Raw genomic sequence first — 19,995 nt, forward strand, 5'->3', positions numbered from 1 at the left:
TTGGGCACTGGACTTCAAAAAACATTTTTGAAAATATCTGAGTCTTTATGGTTGACTAAAATCTAGGGTTCTCTTTCTTCTTCCCTTCATGTTACTTCTGAAACTGTCATAAATCGCGAAGCGAAAGGAAACTGAAATTTGGCTTTCCCTTTTGCCAAGATAAAACAAACAAACAAAAACTTAATTCATAGTGTTTTATTTATGGTACAAGGACATGATTGTAAAGCAGGTGTTGTGCTGCTGGTCCCTATTTCACAGCTTCCTAAAGTGCTGTCCAGTGTGTCTGTGATTTCAAAAGCTGTAGCTTTATGAAATTCCCCTGGGAAGGGAAGGAATGGGGAAAGTAAGGAAAGGGAGGAAAACTGGCCTCCTTCAAGACTGTCAATGTTTAAAACTACAGGTCCTTCCTATGCTGGTGTACAACTTCTAAGCAAATGGTAAATGGCTGCAGAAGTTGTTGCCTGATGGATTTAGTTAATAATTACGTTAAAGCTATTTTAAGGCTTCTCTAAAGCAGTAATGTCAAAGTCTCGTTTATTATTATAAGTGTGTGTGGGAAATCTTGAAAGCCTGGTCAGAAGACTAATTTTTTTTTTCTTTTTTCCCCTCACAGGTATTTTTTTTTAAAGCATAGTTAAGGAAAAGCACAATGGAGTTTTACGAGTCTACCTACTTCATCATCCTCATCCCTTCCGTGGTGATTACCGTCATCTTCCTCTTCTTCTGGCTTTTCATGAAGGAAACGCTGTATGATGAAGTCCTCGCGAAACAGAAAAGGGACCAAAAGTTTCCGCCTGCCAAGACCGATAAAAAGAAAACGGAGAAGAAGAAGAACAAGAAGAAAGAAGCTCAGAATGGGAACATCCATGAATCTGATTCTGAAAGTACCCCTCGGGACTTCAAACTCTCTGATGCCCTGAGCACGGATGAGGAACACGTCGTTCCGGCGCCCCTGAGCGCGGCCGAGGCGCCCAGCGGTGTTAGGGAGCGGAAGAAGAAGGAGAAGAAGCATAAGGCGGTTCAAGATGATCATGTAACTAAGGATTCGGAAGGATCCAAGTCTTCAGGCAAGAAAGTAGAACCAGTCCCTGTTACAAAACAGCCCACTCCACCAGCTGAATCAACAGCATCTAAGAAGAAACCTGGGCAGAAGAAGCAGAAAAATGGCATGGGTATCTCCTGTTGCATACGCTTTTTGCACAGAACGCCAAAACTGTGTTCTGCTTTTGGCAAGGCCACAGAGTGTCTCTTTCTCAGAACTGTCCTACCTGAGCTGTATGGGCAAAGCTCACTTCTAACTTTTTCTTTTTAATTACAGAGCTTTTGCTTTTTCTCTTGTCTTCATCTGGCAGCACTGTTCTGTTTTTTCCACCTCCCGTGCTTGCTTTCTCCTTCCAAAAGCTGTTGAGGGAAAGAGAGTAGCTCTTATCTCTGCTTTGCTGTATGGTTTGTCTACTTTGCTCTCAAGCTGTCAAAATTTTGATTACCTCAGAGAAGGCATTAACTGTTTATTGCTTGCGTTCTGATGGCAATCCTTGAAAAAGTGGAGCTCGTATGAGAATGGTTGCTCTGATAAAGAAAGACATCTAGAAAACCCAGCACCAGAGCATGCAAAATAATTACTATTTAAGTGCAGGTTTAATGTAAAAAGTGGTGTTTGGTGGCGGAGTTGGTGTGAAGAAGTATTTACAGTTGGTTCCCACCTACTGCACTCTTAAAATCAAATAGAAGTGATACGAAAAGAACTGATAGAGTCACTGTAACTGGTTGATCCAACCTTGAAGAGATGGTCAATCATGGTAGGAGTGTCATTTGGCTGTTTTGATCATATCCTCAGCAGAAGGGAGCATCCAGATAAGGACAGAGAGATAAGTGTTTGAAAGATGCATGTTCTGAAATAAAAGCAGGGTATTTATTTCTTAGGGGCAGACATAGGATCGCTAGGAGGAGTGAGGAAAAAGACACTGCTGCCTGATGTGGTGCATTTTTTTTTCTCTTGAGAGAAAGACTCACCCACCAATATCAAAAGTGCCAAATCGTGGGTGTTCTCTTCAAAATCTCTGTGGCGTGGTTAAAATGTGGCCTGCAAACCCTGTTCTGAGGGCAGCCACAACTAACTCTTATCCTTGGATTACAGGAGCCGATACCATAACCCTGTATTGTGTGTGGCCAGCTCTGACAAGAATATTACATAGCTTATACTAGCCCAAAAGATTGAAAAATCTCTGGCTAGTAACAATAACTTTTAAAAAGAACAGTTCTCCAATGGGGAACATGTATTTTCTGCTTCTCGCAGTCCCAGTATCTATTGGGGATTTGTGTAAATTGTTTGAAGTGTGTTCATGATGGGGGGAAAATACTTTCTGCAAATCAGAAACTAATGTGTGACCCATGCTCTCCAATCTGCAGAAAAACCTGGACTGGATTTGTTAAATCATTAGTTTCACTGCTACACGTTCTGCTTGCACATAAAATTCCTCATCTGTCAAAACACTAACTGTAGTGGCCCTTGATCTGCTTGACTCTGCTAAACTTTTCTATTGCTTTGGGCTGTCATCTAATATGGGAAGTGTATGTGTTTGCGTGTGTATGTACATATTTAACATTGTGTTCTGATTAATATACATGAGATGGTTTTCCTCTGGGAGGGCTTTTCACCGATTATTACAAATTCGCTGGATTCTCTAAAGGTGATGATGAGAATATACAGCAGAGCATATTGTCTTAATTTTCTGTTACAGATGATCAAGATGCTAAGACTGATTCTGTTCCGTCTCCTGCCAAAAAGCAAGACCCAGTGCTGCTCCACCAAGAGATAAAGCAAGAAAATGTCTCAGGAAAGAAGAAAGTCTCAGCAAAGAAACAGAAAGTTGATAACGGTGAGAATCCTGAGAGCTATTCATGAATTCAGACAAGTCTCCCCATTAAAATTTTGTGCTACCTCTACCTTACTTTCTCTTTCTTTGGTGGGGGGAAAAAAAACTCATATAAGAAAACCTTTTTAATTTGAAAATGCAGGAATTTCAGGTAGGAGGGGTGTTTTAACAACTCTCTAAAAGACTGATTCACCTGAGATGTTGTTCTTTGTTTTATGAAACTCTTGCACCTGTGAATGTAGGACGACCTTGTAAACCTTTCCGAGTCTTGGCCTCCAAACATCCTTGCTTGAATCAAGGCATAATGTTGTTATGACTTAGAGCAATTTGGAGCCTGTTCAGCTTATGCTCCGAGCGGGGCATGTCTGTAAGCATAGCAGTCATCTGCTCAAAACAAGGCTGCCCTTTCCCAGCCGCTTGCTTTGACCACGTTCCTCTCTCTTTGTCCTTTTGTTCGCTCTCTGTTGCCCCAACACACACTGCTCATCTTCACCGTCAAGGCCCTCACTGTTCGTCATCCCTCGCTCCCTGCCAAGATGTTGTTTCTCATCTCCTCTTGGCTCAGTCTGCCCCGGCGGTTCTGCCTGCCACAATGACAGCTCTTGTCCCCCAGCATTTGGGAAGAGCGTCGCCGCAGAGCTCTCTGGGGCTACCTTGTAAGCCTCTCCAAACTCTCCTTTGCTGGGACAGTTAGGAGGACGTTGGCAGTCGCTGGACGGCTCCTGGTGTACGCAGGGTCGGTTGCTGTTTCCTTTAGGCTTTTGATGGTTTGATGGTCACGCCGTGAGAGCCTGGGTCAACTTTGGGCTGTGGTCAGAGCAGAGTGGTGTTCCAAGTCGTGCGTAAGGTTCCTGTGTGCTGTAACAACAGAAAAAAACCCCAAATCTTTCAAGAAAGAAATCCAGGAATGGGAAAGGTAGTACGTAACTGTCTCTTATGGGCACTCTTATGCTTTCCCTGATGCACCTCTCGCTGGCCTTTGACAAGGGCATATTCCTGTGTCCCTTTTTGAGGGACTGTTTTGTGCACCATGGGCTTATTCGTATGTGGGTAACTCGAGTGTTTTTACAGTGCTGAAGTTGCACTGTCAGTGCTGCACAGAAACAGCTAATGGTTTATTTGAATAAAATTTGCTTTGCTCTAAAGGCACTTTGTCTAAAAATACAGAGTAAAACTAGCTGTAGTGGGCATCCGGACTAGCCGAGTGCTGCAGGTGTTCCACATGCTACTGATGCCACTAAAGGCTCTCAGTGTTACTGCATGTGCTTTGGGAAAGCTGGAGAAAGTGAAGGTAGGGATGGCATTAAGGAGAGGAAGGACAAAAGTGGGCATGATAAATGGAGGCGTTGCAGGAAACTTCTGCTAGAGGAAAATTATCTGCACTTCTGCACTGTGTGTAGCTACTTAAGAGAGAGTCTACCAGGTGCCAGCAAGGGTCCACCTGGCCCATGTTGCTCCGAGCGGATGGCAGCGCTGCCTCTCCTCACGCTGCTGCCGGCCGCATCTCCCCCCGGGCCTGGTGCTCTTCCTCTTCCCTCCGGTGCTTTTGTCTCAGCCCCACAAGCTGAAAAGCCCTTCGGGCAGGGGCTGCTTCTCACCAAGGGTTTATACAGTGTGACATGAATGGAGACCAGGAGCAGTGAGTACTCGGGGGGTGTCTCTGAATGTTAATGATGCCTAAAGCCAGCTCTGGCACGTGAGATCTTCATTAACGAAGCAAGCTTGACTGCTGCCTTGACCACTGCACCAGCATTGAGCAGAACAGTGAAAGGAGGCTTGACTTGTTCTTCAGAGATGCTGCAGTTACTTCATGTGCAGCCGCAAGTAAACCAGCCTCGTGGATGCTACGTGCAACTTTTCATTAAAGTGAAATGAAAGTCAAAATGTAAAGTTTCTTCCCTGTTTCTTTTTAAAATGCTAAAAGGCTGCTTTGAAAATGTAAGTTTAATTGAAGCTATTAAATTACTGTGCATTAGAGACCTTCATTTAATGAACTTACCTGAAGAGCTTTAATGAATTAAGCTGCAAAGTATAATAGAAATGAGTATAAATAACTAACTACTGAGGTTAGAGTGTTTTAATCCAGCTCTGATGTATTATGCAGCATTTTGAAATGCTCAGGTTAATTATTAAATAACTCTAATCCATCCCTTGGACTTCTCTGTTGCAGCTTTGGTGGATGAACCTCTTATTCAACCAACTACTTATATTCCTTTGATGGATAATTCTGATGCCAGTGCTTTGGAAAAGAGAGAAGCAGTGGAAGTAGCAAAGCAAAATATAAATGAGGGAATCCAGAAGAGCAGCAGCAAGAAACTGAAGAATGACACTGATAAAGGTAATGGATGGACAAGACAGAGCACTTGGGATTTCTGATTTGGGAAAAACATTTGTGGCTGCAGTACATGATTCTTGCTTATCTGTGCTCATTTCTCCCTTGTCACAGACATAGTTCAAAGGGCTTTGCTCTTTCTGAATCCATTTAATACTGACCATCAGCTTTTGTGTCCTCACAGTGAGCAAGTGGGTGATTGTTGGCCATGCAGACGCACAGGGGCTGGTTCATTGTAGGTAATTCAGGCATCAAGGACAGTGATGGGCTCCAAAGCAGAGAATTTTGCTGTTGCAGCTCCCAAAGCCCCCCTGGGCAGACCAGCTGCCATGTAAACCTGCATGCAGCACAGAGGTACCCGAGGCCACTTGCCTATGAATGAGGACTCTGGTGGTCTCCAAAACTTCTGACATTCCTTTTAACACAGTTGGAATTGGTTAGGAAATGGCAGCTTCCTTCATACTCTCATATGGAGGCCTAGAATTGTAAAATTGTAAAAGTTTTCAACAAAAGTGTGCCAGACTTACTAAGCCATGAGACCCTCACAGGTGTGGCGGTGGGGAGTCCAAGTGACCATCTGAAGCAGTGATTTATTTTAGTTTTTACTTTATTTTATCTTTTCCTCCAGGCTAGTGCAGAGCGTTGACTTGCAAACATTGTCTGCCTGGCTGCTCACTGCCCTGTTTGGACGCACGGCTTTTAGACTTGTTTTTTAATTTTTAAATGCACACTCGAAAGCTTCCTGGCAACTCTGCATGGTACCTAGACCGGGTTCCCCTGCCTGAGGCCCTTCCTATGCATCGAGCTCGGATGGCTGCGTGCGGTCAAAGCCTCTCGTGTGCACCCGTCCCTTCTCATTTGCTTTGCAAGCTGTAACCTTCTAGATGAGCTCCTAATTCTTCTCTATCAGCTGGGATTTGCCCTCCCGATATAGAAATCTTTCCCTGTCCTAACTGTAAGCCTCTTGGTTGCAAGGGCAAAGTTCTTGCCGAGTTCAGGGAGCACAAAGCGCAGGTTGTTCTATGCCAAGGTCCTGTTGGCTTCTAGCTAACTGGAATCTGGGCTGGTGGGATTTGGGAATTTTCCTGGTAACTGCGTCAGTGCCGAAGTTGGTGCCGAAGTCTGTGGTCAAGACCCCTTTGGATTTGGCACTAGGAGATGGTGCTGGAATTTCTCAGTGTCTCCCTCCCACTTCCCTGGACTCCGTAATTCAGTGGCTTGCTCTTGTGCAGAGTAGTTGCTCTTAAGGATTTAAAAACACCAGCATTTCTTCTGAATTGTGTGTTTGTTTTGCAAATTCCGCAGAGATTCGGGTTTGATTTGAGCCCTGGTCTTCATGACACACTGAGTATGTGTGGTGAGAAAGCTCTGTGATCCTCAGGATACCTTTTTTTTAACCTGAATCAAGCACCACTGTTACACTCAACTTGTTCTAAAAGTCTCATGGCATATTTTTGTGTGCGGTTTTGAGTATTTATTTGACAGAAGTGACAGGAGCCTCAAGAGTCTTGTGCTTCCATTTGCTTAAGTTAGAGGGCCACCTAATGACTTGCCTAAGTGTAGCTGTGCATTTTTTAAATAGGCATTTGCTCCCTAAGAACAATAGTTGAGTTGATTTGTGTTTAGCCTTTCATCTTTTTAAACACTTATGGAGTCTGCAATTAAGATGGATCTTCCTAATAAATTTGTGTACTCAAACTCTTTCGACAGCTATTAATTTCCAGCCTTAGACTGGAGTATTTTTCTCATTTCCATACATCATCATTTTCAGTGTGTCACTTTTTAAATTCTTTCCCTTGTTATTTGCATATTGCTTATGGAGCCAGGCTTCCCTTTAAATTGGGAGCTCAGTTAAAATTATAGTCATAACTTGAAGATTCCTTCCCAATGTGTTTTCACATTCATTTTTCTAAAAAAAAAAAAAAAAAAAAGTCTGTGTTGTGCTTTGTCTTATTTCTAGTGACATTATAAATGTTACCAACTGTAAAAACAAAGTGGTAGGATTATTTTTCCCCAAATTGTCAGCTGACAGTTTGTTATCAACTTTAAATCTTAGGTTATGTTGTTTTTGCTGAATGTTCATGACCTCTTGATTCTTGGCATTTCAAACTAAAATTAAATGCTACACATAATGATACGCTATCACATGCTGTTTTGAGGCAAAATAAATAATTCTGTGTGCATTCCAGTGTGAAAATCCTCGCTTTTGTTTTGCAGAAAATGCTGAAGTCAAATTTAAAGACTTTGTAATGACCATGAAGAATATGATCCTCACTGACGATGAGGCCCGTTGTGTGGTGGAGGTGCTGAAGGAAAAGTCCACTGCAATTCAAGATGTCTTACAAAAGGTGAGTAATTAGGGAGGAGAAAAGAGCATTAAATAAGCAGAAATTGCAGGAGACACTGTCAAATTAGTTATAGCAAAGTGTCATTACGGTTTCTGCCTTATGTCTTTGGAGGATTTCGTCCAGCTGTTTTGTGCTTGCTTCACGTGCAAAGAGCAGTTGTCAGGTATCTGTGTCCTGCCATCTGTCATCCCAGGGGTTGTTAGACAAACTGATGGCTTTTCACCCTCAGGAGGAGTAGATGAAGCCACGGAGTGCAAGGTATGAGATGTGGCCTTCCCTTGTGCCAACATAACGTAACGCAGCCAGCAACAGTCAATGTGGTGACTTCCCTGGGAGCTGCCTTGCACAAATGTGTAAAAAGGATTAACTATTTGTAGGAATGGAGAAGAAGAAAAAATAAACACCTTCCGTGCACTCTCCCAGCTAATTCTGGGTCGTGCAAGACTTTCTGTCTTGTAAGTCTATATAGTCTGGTCCTTGGCCTTCTTGTATGTTTGTCATGGGATGACAAGGTGACTTGGGGAGGTCTCTTGTCCACCATCCTACTCAAACAGGACCTGCTATGAGGTCAGGCCAGGTTGCTCAAGACCTTAAAAAGCTTTTTGGGTTGAAACTGCATGCTTCTGTACAACCTGCCTCAATGCTTGATTTTATTTTATTTATTTATTTATTTCGCACTTATTGGTGATCAGCATTCTCCTCTATCTTTTATAAGTCTTTCTTGTGATTGGTCCCTTTGTGCTTAAAACATCTATTGCTCACACATTGAGATCTTGCACTTTGTTCTTCTGTGGATATGGTACCAGAATGGAAATACAGAACAAAATACATGTTGATTCAGTTAATAGCATGTTGTGTAAAATGTAATAACTCAGGGGATTCGGGACATAATGCAGCCCAGTCTTCTGCTCAAACAGTCAGTGCTGAGTTCAGACTAAGTCGCTTTCAGAGTTTTGCTCAGGTGGGTCTGGAAAACCTACAAGGATGGAGACTTCACAGTCCCTCTGGGCCCCTGTTTCAGTGCTTATGTGGAAACCTACGGTGTTGTAGTGCGGTTCTATTGCCTGTTTTATTCAGAATAACAGCTATTTGCTTGCTCTTACATGTATAATTAAATAAAACTCTTCTGGCAAGTGCTAGTGAGCATCAGCAGGTAGAGGGACGTGCCACATCAGCACCCTTTTCTCTGTGGCAAGGGATTTCAGGAGGTCAAATCTGTTGTTATCCAGACTGGGCCTGCTTTGAGTGTGGGTTGGACCAGCTGATCCTGGAGGTCCCTTCTAATCTCAGTTACTTAGTGATTCAGCATATCTCTAACTTTCCCTTTATTCCTCTTAATGGCAGTTCTCCCTTTTCCCCAGTGCCAACAAACCGCCCACCTTGGAAGGCGGATGCACCTTAAGAGCTCATTTATTCCCCTAATTGGTTTTAGAGCACTTAAAAATGCATTTCCATCTAATGAAATCACCCCTGCAAGATCCATTAGCAGAATCTGGTAGCAGTGGTGCCGTGTTTATGCCACGTGGGCAAAGGATCAGGGGGGCAAGCGGGGGTGTGGATGAGCTTCTCAGGTTTGCTCTGCTGCTCTTAGTGCATTCTTGGAGTACTTTGAGGGGACATGACCATTTCCATGTGCTCTGGCTGCAGGCTAGCAAGGCCGAGTCGGCTGCAGCTCTCCACCAGCTCCAAGAGAAAGAGAAGATGCTGGCTGCAGTGAAGGAGGAGGCAGCTGTTGCAAAGGAGCAGTACAAGCAGCTAACCCAGGTAAATACAGACACATCTGTACACAGAGGGGTAGAGACCAGGGCTTTAGCGATAACAGCTGGCAATGAGGGCCTGCTGAGACCAGTCTGAATCACAAGGGGCATTTTAGGTTGAAGACTTACCCAGACATTGTGTATTTTGTTTTCTTTTTTTTAATGACACCAGTGCTATTTGCAGAGTTACATCCCAGTAGTTTTTCCAGATCATTTACTTTTAAGCTTTTAAGCTGAGATTATTTTTTGCATTTTAAAAGCTTACCAAAGCATAGCATGTTTAAAAAACAAACAGTGAATATAGCATGGCTTTGTGGATGCAAATATTAAGTGTCTCTTCTGAGTCCCAATTCTAATTTGCTGCATGTGCTAGCTTTGCTTTCACATCCTTGTGTGCTTTGTGGCATGAAAATCAACATTTTTCTTCTTGAAGAAAGCTATGGAAAGCTTAGATTGCCTGCTTTAGTCCCTTGAGCTGCGTCACTGCTAGATTTGGACTTAAAGGGATGTTGATGTGTCATTGTCAAGACTAGTTTATGAAACTTGATTTTTCTTTTTCCTTTTTTTGGTGAAGATTTCAGAGGAAAGTGATTTCTGTAGAAGACATGATTATGGAGCTATTGCAGTGTTTTTGCTTATGTTTTGGGAAAGCCAGTGGCAGAATGGTTGTGTTTTAGGACAAATGGGGGTCAGGAAGCTGGGGGTTAGCGAGGAGAGCCTGGAATTGGGCACCTTGGCAGATGAGGAGGAGGTGAGTTGTGGGAGCTACTGGCACTGCGCGGGTAGGGCCCTTGCAGGTGGAGTTGAGAGACTTGGGGTAGTCAGCACAAGCTGCATGGAAAAGAGACTCAGGTCATTTGGAGAGAAGGAGGAAAAAGCCTGGCTGGGGTCTGCGTAATGAAAGGAGGGTATGTGGTGCTGAAAAGGCAAAGGGAACATTTGAAGGGTGTGGAGCAAGTGGATTTAGTGGCATTAGACGGCACAGTGATGCTTGCAGAGGCAAGGAGGAGCAGGATCATCTTGAGACTTTTGCAGTTTGAGTTGAGGAAAGGAAGAGAAAAGAGCATTAAAAGTGTTCCTGAAAGCTGGGAGAAAATAGGTAAAAGCTCAGTCGCTGTAGTACTAAATCATCAGGATCAAGCAAGCAAGGACTGATAAAAACTGATTTTGTAACTAATGTGTTTCTCTGAAGACATTCTTAAAAGATATGGAGGAATATTAGGGAAGGGAAAAGTGCAGAGATGTTCATAGAAAGATATTGCTACAGGTGACAACCAGAGAGGACAGATGGGAGCAAGAGGTGCCTGACCTGTGAAGTGTTTGGGCAAACACAGCTAAGTGAAAGTTAATCTCACCTGGAGCGCTGGCTCTGCCCGCACGGGTTAGGTGAGGTAGAACTGGCAGGGGATTAAAGACAAGGTATCCTAGTGCCCTTGCTCTTCTTGCAGCTACTAAGGTGCATGTATAATGATATTAACTTTGAGAAGGTTTTGTGTCAAACTCTTCATGCTCTATTTTCAGAAGCGACTTAGCACTTTGAGTGTGACTTAAGTTCCTAAAGGGCTCTGTGAGCAAGGGCTTGGGAACTCATGTCACTTATCTCATTCTGGAGGGAACAGCCTCCTGGAGGTAATAAGTTGCATCTAAAAAGAGAGAATAGCTTTTATTTAATTAAAAAGTGAGGGGAAAAAAAAGCTATAATTAACTATCAAGAGATGGAAGGTGTTCAGGCTACTAATTTAGAGCACTTAAATTATCTGTCAAGACTCCTTGTGCTGTCAGAGAGGCTGATTCCTAGTGTAGGTGATTTTGAATCTCTTCTAGAGAAACCTCTGGCAATATGAGGAGCCAGTGCTGAGGAACTGGAGGCACCTGGAGCTCATCTGGTCCAAATATCTCACCCTGCGATAGGAGCTCACTGAAACCTGCACTTAGTTTTTGCCTCCTGCAGCAAATGCATTTATATTGCAGAGGAGCTGCTCTGTGCACTTCTCAAGTGTCTGGGTTGAGTTACTGGCTAATAAATGATTCATCCACATAGAAATGTTTATTTTCATTTGAAAGCTATATGATGGTACCTTACTAGTGGGATTCAAGGTTTCTCTTGGTTTGGCTATTGGCTCGTACTGCAAAACCATTCTTGACTTTGACTTTGCAACCCCTGTGAAGTGATATTTGCTCTAAAATGCTCTGTAATCCTGTCAAAGTCCTTTACCTGAGTTCTTGCGTTTTGCCACATCTGGGAGGAAAATCTAAAATCTGCCTTGTGTAATATATCTGTTGTTTTAGTTGTTAAGATTTTCTCTAAGTTGGCCAAACCCAGTAAAAATGAGACAACAAAAGATCGCTGTTTAATTTGGCAGATACATTTTTTATTAATCCCAAAGCAATGTGACCATTAGAAGGGAGTGGTAGATGACTTTTCTTTCTGTTTTTCATTTAATTTCCAAGGAGCTGGTTGCAGAAAAGGAGAGAAACAGCTTGCTTACTGCAAAAATGAGAGAACGTATCAACACGCTAGAAAAGGAGCATGGCACTTTTCAGAGTAAAATACATGTTAGCTACCAAGAATCTCAGCAGATGAAGATGAAGGTAAAACACTTTACCAAATTATTGGAGTTGAAATGCAGGGCAACATCCACTTTAGCAAAGGGAGCGACGTTTGTGTTCTGTTTCTGTGGTAATTGGCTTTTCCTGTTATCCCAAACCTTGAGGTATGCAGGGAGCTTGATGCATATGCATGAAGATTGGAAACTCTGTGGCAATTTCCTAGCATAAAAGGGTGGTCAGGTCTTTTCACAGAGGAATGTGGCTCAGTCTGAATGTTAGGCAACCTGCTCTGAAGTAGTTATTTTCCTTTCAAGGTCTTCTACTGAAATGTTATACAATTAAAATGTAAAATCTAATTGAAATACTCAATTAGAGAAAGACAGTAATACTAATGATTATGTATCAGTAGCTAAATCTGATTTGAAATATTGGTACAAAGTCTCATTAGGCAGTATAGTTGTGAGGCAAGAAAGATCATTGAATAGAGAAGCACCTTGAAAATATATGAAGGGCAGACACTTGAAGCCTTTTAGACCCTTATTGTTCTCCCTACGTCACATTATATTGGAGAGACCTCCAGAAAGTTTTACTTTAATCACATTCAAAAGTTTAGCTTCTAGTTTTCTACCAAAAGAGTCTTCTCTTATAGCAACTGACCAGTGCTTAGATTTGATTTCTAGTCTCTTTACCTAGATAGATGTCTCTGCATCAAACCTAGAATGTGAACTTCCAAGCTGTATCTTGTACTGTGTCCTGGCACTTCAGCAAGGACCGTTTCTGTGGGTTTGGAGCAGAACTACACTCTCCAGAGCAGACACTGACCTGTTTGCACGTTTAACTGCATCAGGAAGGGGGTCCTACAGCTGAAGCAGATTTGGGCAGGAATGGGTGACTTTTTGCTCTGGTTCTGCTCCGCCTGCTGATGTGTTACAGCATTGCAGGGGGTCTGAAGCTCAACCTTCCAGTTACACGGGGCTTGTGTCCCCTTTTCTCTCAGAATTAAAACAAAACATTAAAAAAAAAAAAAACTTGTTATGTATTTTGGTGCTGAACTGCACGTGGTTGCCCTAGGCACTAGTGGTTATGAGGCAAGCATTTGTTTGCCCTTTCTATATACAAAATTCTCATGGAGTCAGTCACTTGATGAAACGAGGGCTTAGGGATGGTGTCAGGTCAAGGATCTCATTCACAGTCCTGACTGCAGCACATTAGATGAGTTCACAGCCTGTAATCTGTGTGGTGGTGGTGGTGGTGGTAAACTCTTTGTTTGAAGGCTTTTAAACTTCTAGTAGTTCTGGTGGACTAGCTTTTTCACTGGAAGCTAGAAAATGTATTGGTAACAGTTATTGGTGACTACTTAAAGTTATACAGTTGAGAGTAATCAATATCTTAAGTAATATTTTTGTACTATTTAAAAAACCTGTTGCCTTCATACACAGCTTGATACGCTGGGGTAGAAGGAAGCCAACAAGGATTCAAGCAAGGCAGCCCGAATTATGCACTTTAATTGGGAAGTAGGTGTGTTGTGGAGGGAGGTGAAGCTGTCCCCAGAAATCCAGCTCAGTGTTCGTTACTTAAACTTTTGTGATATCATCCATCCATCCATCCATCATCCATCCATCCAGAACTTCTGCTTTTTTGCTAGTTTAATCTTTTCTGGGATTTTTTTTTTCCTCCATCAGTTCCAGCAGCTTCGTGAGCAGATGGAGGCTGAAATAAGCCACCTGAAGCAGGAGAATGGTATCCTGAGAGATGCTGTCAGTACCTCTACCAATCAAATGGAAAGCAAGTATGTTAGCAGCTAATTGGAACTGTGTGTGTGTGTGTGTGTGTGTGTGTGTGTGTGAAACTTTCCCCAAAGAGTTGTTCTGGCTTCTGCTCCTTCTATTTTCATATCCTTTGGCTGTCTCTGCATTTGGAGTTATCCTAGGGCTGTAGCTCTCGGCTCGGGAGGTGTGTGTCTGCATTTGCTTTGAGCCAAAGCTTGCAGAACTGCTCAGGGCCTCTTAGCAAAGGTCCCCCCCTGCTCCCCGAGAGTGGATGCTGAAGGTGTCACAAAGTGTAGAAGTGCTCAGCCAAAGTTGGTGGTTTTTCACAGCCTACGTCCCCTTCCACTTGTGACTTTAGGAGGAGGGCAGGTAGCAGCCTCCTGGGAAGCCAACAGCTCTAAACTTAGGACTCAATGTTGGACACTAGTGTCACAAAATCCTGCAGGACTTGAAAAGGGCACAGGTATCTTCTGGCTGTGCTTCCAGGTGGAGATGGTGCCTCTGCTCACAGCTACTTGTGTGTCTGCAGGAGCAGCCTGACATAGCAGCCTGGAACAGGGTACGGATACCTTCGTTTTAAAGACTTCCCTATTTGTAGGAACGGAGTGCCCTGATGTTAAACAGTTGTCTTGGGGGTAAAACAAATCTTTCATTTAGGTGAACTAAAGATAGCAGTTAAACTATTTATTGTGTGTCTGTTTTTTAACCAGTGTCTTCCAATTCCTATACAAATGTGTCTTCTCTCCCTAAGTTGTAGAGCACATCATATACATGAGTCAAATCTAGGTGGTAACATGGAGGCCAAAGAAGCTCTTGTAGTTAGTAGTCAAGGAGGAATCGAGTCCTGAGTAAACAACGGATTGATAATCCTTACTAGGAAAAGGAGTGGGATGTGAATTTGAATGCAAAACCTTTCCTTCTGCCAAATCTCTTTATTTTTATGTAAGGCTTGCCCAGCATATGCCCTTAACTTACAAACCCGTGTATGGAAATGCTGCTTGTGGCTTCTTGCTGGCCTGTGGTTCTGACTTGGGGAGTAGCTGCTGTGCAGTGGTGGTGGCCAGACCTTCCTCCCTTTCCTAGGAGAAGACAGTGTGAACAAAGCACTACGGACCTCTAGCTGCAGATTTAGGATTTGGTGTTGCCATTGAGTAGCTGTTATTCCTTCTTACTCTTCTTGTTATACTTGAGCAATCATAACTGAAGCTGTGAAAACCTTTATTTCTAGGCAGTCGGCTGAGCTGAACAAACTGCGCCAGGATTATGCGAGGTTGGTGAATGAGCTGGGAGAAAAGACCAGCAAACTGCAGCAAGAGGAGCTCCAGAAGAAGAACGCGGAGCAGGCGGTTGCTCAGCTGAAGGTGACTTCTGTGTCCTCAGTCTCTTGAGGCTGGTTCTAAGCCAAGCTTTGTGCTGGGCAGAACTGGGTGTGAGACGTGAATCCCTTTAGCTGTTTCCCCGGCCACTAATTCTGTTTCTTCTATTTGCACAAATACCCATTTTCAGGTAGTTGCTGTTCTCAGCCTATGGGATTCAATACTTCTGATTCAATAGTTTGTATTTTCAGTAACTACAAATTCCCTATGTAGTAAAGCTAATTGTTCCAGAAAAATACCTTTTCAGAGGCTTAACTGATGATTTGAACTTTTTTTGTGAGCACACAGTTCTAGCTGGGTTTGATATTTTGCAGTAACTTACCTGAACGGTGTTGTCCTTGTATAACCCTCTTTCTTCAAAATACATGTTCTTCAGGTACTTTAGAATTAAGGAAAACAAACAAACAAACAAAAAACCAGAGACTTCTAGATGCATCTCTCTTTTTCTCTATGAAAGAAAAGTGTTCCTGTATTCAATATATTTCAAAAGAAAAACTGTTTTCAGATGAGGATGCCAATCCAGAGCTCATTACTTCCCCCCCCCCCCCCCTCTTTTCTTCCCCTGTTTGTTTGTAACTAAATTCTGGTTTTCAGAAGTTCTCCCTACCCAAGCAATTGCAGATGGAGAGTTGCTATCTAGGGCTGAGACACTTTTTACTAATTGCAGATTTATATGATATATGGCTAGTCTGGCTTCTAGTTTTAATTTGGAACTTGTCAGGAGAAAAAAAAAAAACTGCATTTCTAAAAAATTTTCATATTAACAGAAACTGGCCTGCCAAGAGCCTACAATGAAGTCCTGTTCACAATTTACCTTCTAAATTAATAGGCTAAATTGCTGGAGGAATAGTAGGAAGAGATTACAGGGCGTTTGGTGTCTCTAATGTGCTCTAATGGAAACAATGAATACTTTTACTTCATTGCCATATGTTTTGGGAATAGCATGGAAGAGATGCTTTTTAATAAATTAAAAGTTGGACTCCTTTTCATCAACTGTTTTCGATATGAAGGTCCAGCAGCAGGAAGCGGAGAGAAGATGGGAAGAAATCCAGGCTTATCTCAGGAAAAGAACAGCAGAACAGGAGGCAGCACAACAAGGCATGTATAACATGTGAAATACTGTAATAATGCAACTGCAGTGATCTGTCTTTTCCCTTTCATATTTTAAAAAAAATATGTATTACTGAGTAAGTGACTTCAATCTCAGGTGAAGTTGGTGCTGCTTCAGCACCCTGAGGAAACAATGTGATGTTATATAAAGTATTTTGAATGCTGAGAATGAGAGCAGAACCTCAGCTTGCTAGAACAAGCTTCTAATCAGCTTCTCTGTTTAGAGTAAAAGTTATTCCACCCAAGTTCAAATGTTTCTGAATTAAAACCCTGACATTTCTGCTACAGATGTGCAGAATAAGCTTGTGGCCAAAGACAATGAAATCCAGAGCTTGCACAGTAAACTTACTGATACCATGGTGTCAAAGCAGCAGCTGGAGCAGAGGATATTGCAGTTAATGGAGGCTGAGCAAAAGAGAGCAAGTGCAGAGGACTCTATGCAGATGCAGGTGCAGGTAATGCTCAAGTGTCTTAAGTTTTGGGTTCTTTTTCCTTCTTCTCACTTGTGCCTACAGAGACCCAGTATTATCTTGAAATGCTGCTCTAAAAAAGCTTTGCAGGTGAATAAGGAGCAAGAAAACTGTGCCAGTCTATCGTCTGGCAGTTTATGAAATGAGATGCTGTGCAAGGAGGTCCTGGGTGATCTTGGACCTTTGAAATAGTCTGCACAACTTAGGAAAATGTGCCCAGCACTCAGATTGGTTGATCATAGTGGGGAGAAAAGCAATGTCTTCACAAAATGTTTGACAGGAACTGCTAAGTTGTACTTACTAACTTAATCCTGTCTAAGAGGTTGTACTAGTGAATATTGTCCAGCTGCAGATTTCAGCCTGCCTTTCTTTGTGCCCTTTTCCCAAGGAGCTGATAGAGCAGAACGATGCCTTGAACACTCAGCTGCAGAAGTTTCATTCGCAAATGGCAGCCCAGGTACAGCGTGTTCCCAGGCTCTACCCTTCCTGTTGTAGTCTTCTACATATCGACTGTTTCTTCTTATGCAGGGAGAAGGGGAAATCCATCTATGTATTCCTGTGGTGTTAACTCGCTTTTTGTTTTTAAGCAAAGGGTAACCTACAGTGTCTTAAATGTTTATTTCCCATCGCTTTGCATGTGTGGGTAGTCTGCCACATGTGGTTCTTTTAGCCTTTTTGTTAGCTCTCCTGTGAATCACCCTGTAACACATTTCTCTTCCATGTTGGGGTTGAGAAGCTCTGTCTCACGGTAGCTTCTTTATAAAGCTTTATAAAGTTCATTCTGGTGGTGATGCTGTAAAAAGTCTGCATAATGAAGCATTTTGTCCAGTGGAGCCTGCTGCTGGTGAACCCCATTGCTTGCTTGAATTTGGTGGGAAGCAAAATGGCCAATAAGATGGTTCATCTTTCTCTTCACTGAAGAAGAGATTACACTGAGATTACACTGAAGGGGAAGGGGCAGCAGTGTGTGCTTGTATTTTCAATGTTCCTTAGCCAGGAAAGGCTTGGAATTCACCTGTAACAGTTTAAAATGACTTTAGACAAATCTTACAAATGCTCTTCTGGGCTCACTGTAGAAGAGGATTCTTGCTTTACTTTCAGCAACTTATTTATTTTTTTCCTTCTGCAGACCTCAGCTTCAGTCCTGGCAGAAGAACTGCACAAAGTGTGAGCATTCATTTCCCCTTGTATTAGAGAAAGTGTTTCTGGCCTCCAGGTGCAAACCACCTTCCCTGACCGTCGCCTACGGAAGGGACTTGTGAAGGAAATGCTATTGCCAATGTGTTTAACTCTGTTATGAGATCCTTGCAGGGACTGTCAAGCTGCTTCCTGTGGGTTTCTCTTCCTTGCCTGGCTCTGAGTTTGGAGTCTGTGTGCAGCTTTAGTGGCACAGAAAGTCTCCTCTCTTGTTCACTCTTGTCTGTATGCAGAGATGAGTGCAGTGTGCAGGAATGTGCATGGCCATGGGAATGTTAGTATTGCGGGCTGTATCACTGTGCCAGGAGGCTTTTTCCCTCTGGGAGATGGAGTAGTGTTTCAGAGAACATCCCATTCATTCTTGACAAGCAAAGAGCATTTAAAATGGATGGGAAGTCTTTTGGACCCAAAGAGTACTGTCAATAGGTGTGCAAGTAGTGAGTTGGATTTGAGGATTGGCATGCATTTAATGTTTAGCCTGGTGCTTCACATGTAGAGTTTATACACGACCTTTTAGTATTGCTAATCATCTTTTTATTATTTGTACAGGATTGCAGAAAAGGACAAACAGATAAAGCAGATGGAGGACTCATTAAGCAATGAGCATGCCAGTTTAACCAGCAAGGAGGAGGATCTCAAGGTATAATCAAAGCCTGCTGATACAGGGGCACCAGATACACATTGTAAAATGAACCCTGCAAGGCTGCTCTCTTTGCCCCCAGAACCAGTCCCTATGGCTATAAGTCTGTTGATTTGATTCTTGCAAGCAAGACCTGTGCTTGGTGCTGGGGATGGGAAAGTTTGAGGCTTTTCCTTGCTATTAATGCTAGACTCTTTACAACAGTGACCTGGAATTCTTCCCACTGAAGAATGGACTTGCTTGAAATACTGACTCTGTAAAATACAAGTATTTCTTTTTTCTTCAGGTCTTGCAGAATATGAACTTATCCCTGAAATCAGAAGTGCAGAAGTTACAGGCTTTAACAAATGAGCAGGTAAAAAGATGATGATCGATTCATTAAAGATTTCGTTGATCTCCCCCCATCAAGGACAGATCCATTGCTTTCAGTCAGCTGAGCTTAAACCTGTAGAGTAGTGAAGTTGCAGAGCCAGGCAACTGATTCCACAGAGTTTGTAGTTGTCCTGAGGCCTATTTCTTGCCTTCCTCACCAGCTAAATCAGTGACTTGGATAGCCAGTAAGAAACAGAAGCAAATTGCATGTTTGGGGTCCTGTTCTGATACAGATTTGTTTAGATTTGCAAGCATGCAAAGTGCAGGATGCTTCACAGGAGCAAACACAACTGTGACTGAATACAGAGGTCATAGCCATCCCTCAAAAAAACCCTTAGACACAAACATATTTTTGTAAAAACAAACAAACAAAAAAACAGTTCCTCTGTTAGAGCTGTGTGGCCAGCATGTCACAGAAATGCTGTATTCAGAGATGCTCCTGGTTGTCAAATGCATCTTTACAAACCCCCTTCTTACTTTTAGTTGCTTGGCTGCTGTATACTGGGGTTTTAAGTGTGTAAAGACAGGCTTACCCCTTTAGCTCTTGCTGATGAGTCATGTGCTGAGAGACCAAATGACTTGTTCTAGTTTTTTAATATTGTGGAATGAAGGGTTGATTGAATCACATGATGCATCCTAAGTCTATGTTAATCCTCTTTATATCTAGGCTGCTGCTGCACATGAGCTAGAAAGGATGCAGAAAAGGTAAATAAATAGCTTTGGCATTTCATAAACAACTTCTGTCTGTCTGCTAATGTTCTTTTGAATTAATGCTTGTTGTAAGGCTTGGAGGAGAATGTGTGTTTAACTGCTCTGCTTTCTCAGCATTCACATGAAAGATGATAAAATAAGAACTCTTGAAGAGCAGCTTCGAGAAGAACTTGCTCAGATTTCAAACACAAAAGAAGAATTTAAGGTAAGATGTGGGTGGCTATCCTTGTGCTTATTTGCAGTAAGCTTTCTAGACTTCTGAGGTTGTGAAACAATTCATACAATTGAATGGGGATTTTTGAAATAGGACTGGCTTTCAGATATAAAGTTATGTTTCAGTGTTCTATTTACAAGGCAAAAGCCATGTGGGATGTCACAGGAGTAGGAGCAGCTGAACGTGATAACACAAGTCAAACGTAATGAGACCTGGAATCTGGAGGAGGAGGTGGTTCAGTAAAAGCTATTATAGTTTTCCTGCGTTCTTCCT

The 19,995-nt window shown here is 42.6% G+C and overlaps 1 protein-coding gene across 5 annotated transcripts in view; it reads left to right on the top strand.

Annotated features, from left to right (window-relative positions):
• The first annotated feature begins 622 nt into the window (after positions 1 to 622).
• KTN1 (kinectin 1) overlaps positions 623 to 19,995 on the top strand; it is a 48,962-nt gene continuing 29,589 nt past the window's right edge. For 4 of the 5 annotated variants that reach the window (XM_088539111.1, XM_088539117.1, XM_088539123.1 and 1 more), the window contains exons 1-16: positions 623 to 1,172; positions 2,742 to 2,879; positions 5,047 to 5,214; positions 7,426 to 7,556; positions 9,204 to 9,320; positions 11,765 to 11,905; positions 13,546 to 13,652; positions 14,861 to 14,993; positions 16,019 to 16,106; positions 16,407 to 16,573; positions 16,977 to 17,045; positions 17,718 to 17,755; positions 18,335 to 18,425; positions 18,712 to 18,780; positions 19,465 to 19,502; positions 19,623 to 19,713. In XM_088539111.1, coding sequence (XP_088395237.1) covers positions 650 to 1,172; positions 2,742 to 2,879; positions 5,047 to 5,214; positions 7,426 to 7,556; positions 9,204 to 9,320; positions 11,765 to 11,905; positions 13,546 to 13,652; positions 14,861 to 14,993; positions 16,019 to 16,106; positions 16,407 to 16,573; positions 16,977 to 17,045; positions 17,718 to 17,755; positions 18,335 to 18,425; positions 18,712 to 18,780; positions 19,465 to 19,502; positions 19,623 to 19,713 — 2,109 coding nt within the window. In that variant the 5' untranslated portion in view covers positions 623 to 649. The remainder of the gene's footprint in view (positions 1,173 to 2,741; positions 2,880 to 5,046; positions 5,215 to 7,425; positions 7,557 to 9,203; positions 9,321 to 11,764; positions 11,906 to 13,545; positions 13,653 to 14,860; positions 14,994 to 16,018; positions 16,107 to 16,406; positions 16,574 to 16,976; positions 17,046 to 17,717; positions 17,756 to 18,334; positions 18,426 to 18,711; positions 18,781 to 19,464; positions 19,503 to 19,622; positions 19,714 to 19,995) is intronic. The other variant, XM_088539130.1, reaches the window with a different exon arrangement.

This window comes from Tinamus guttatus, unplaced genomic scaffold (genome assembly GCF_059628265.1).
Source record: "Tinamus guttatus ecotype Peru unplaced genomic scaffold, ASM5962826v1 Tinamus_guttatus_pri_ptg000048l, whole genome shotgun sequence".
In the NCBI taxonomy this organism is placed as follows: domain Eukaryota; kingdom Metazoa; phylum Chordata; class Aves; order Tinamiformes; family Tinamidae; genus Tinamus; species Tinamus guttatus.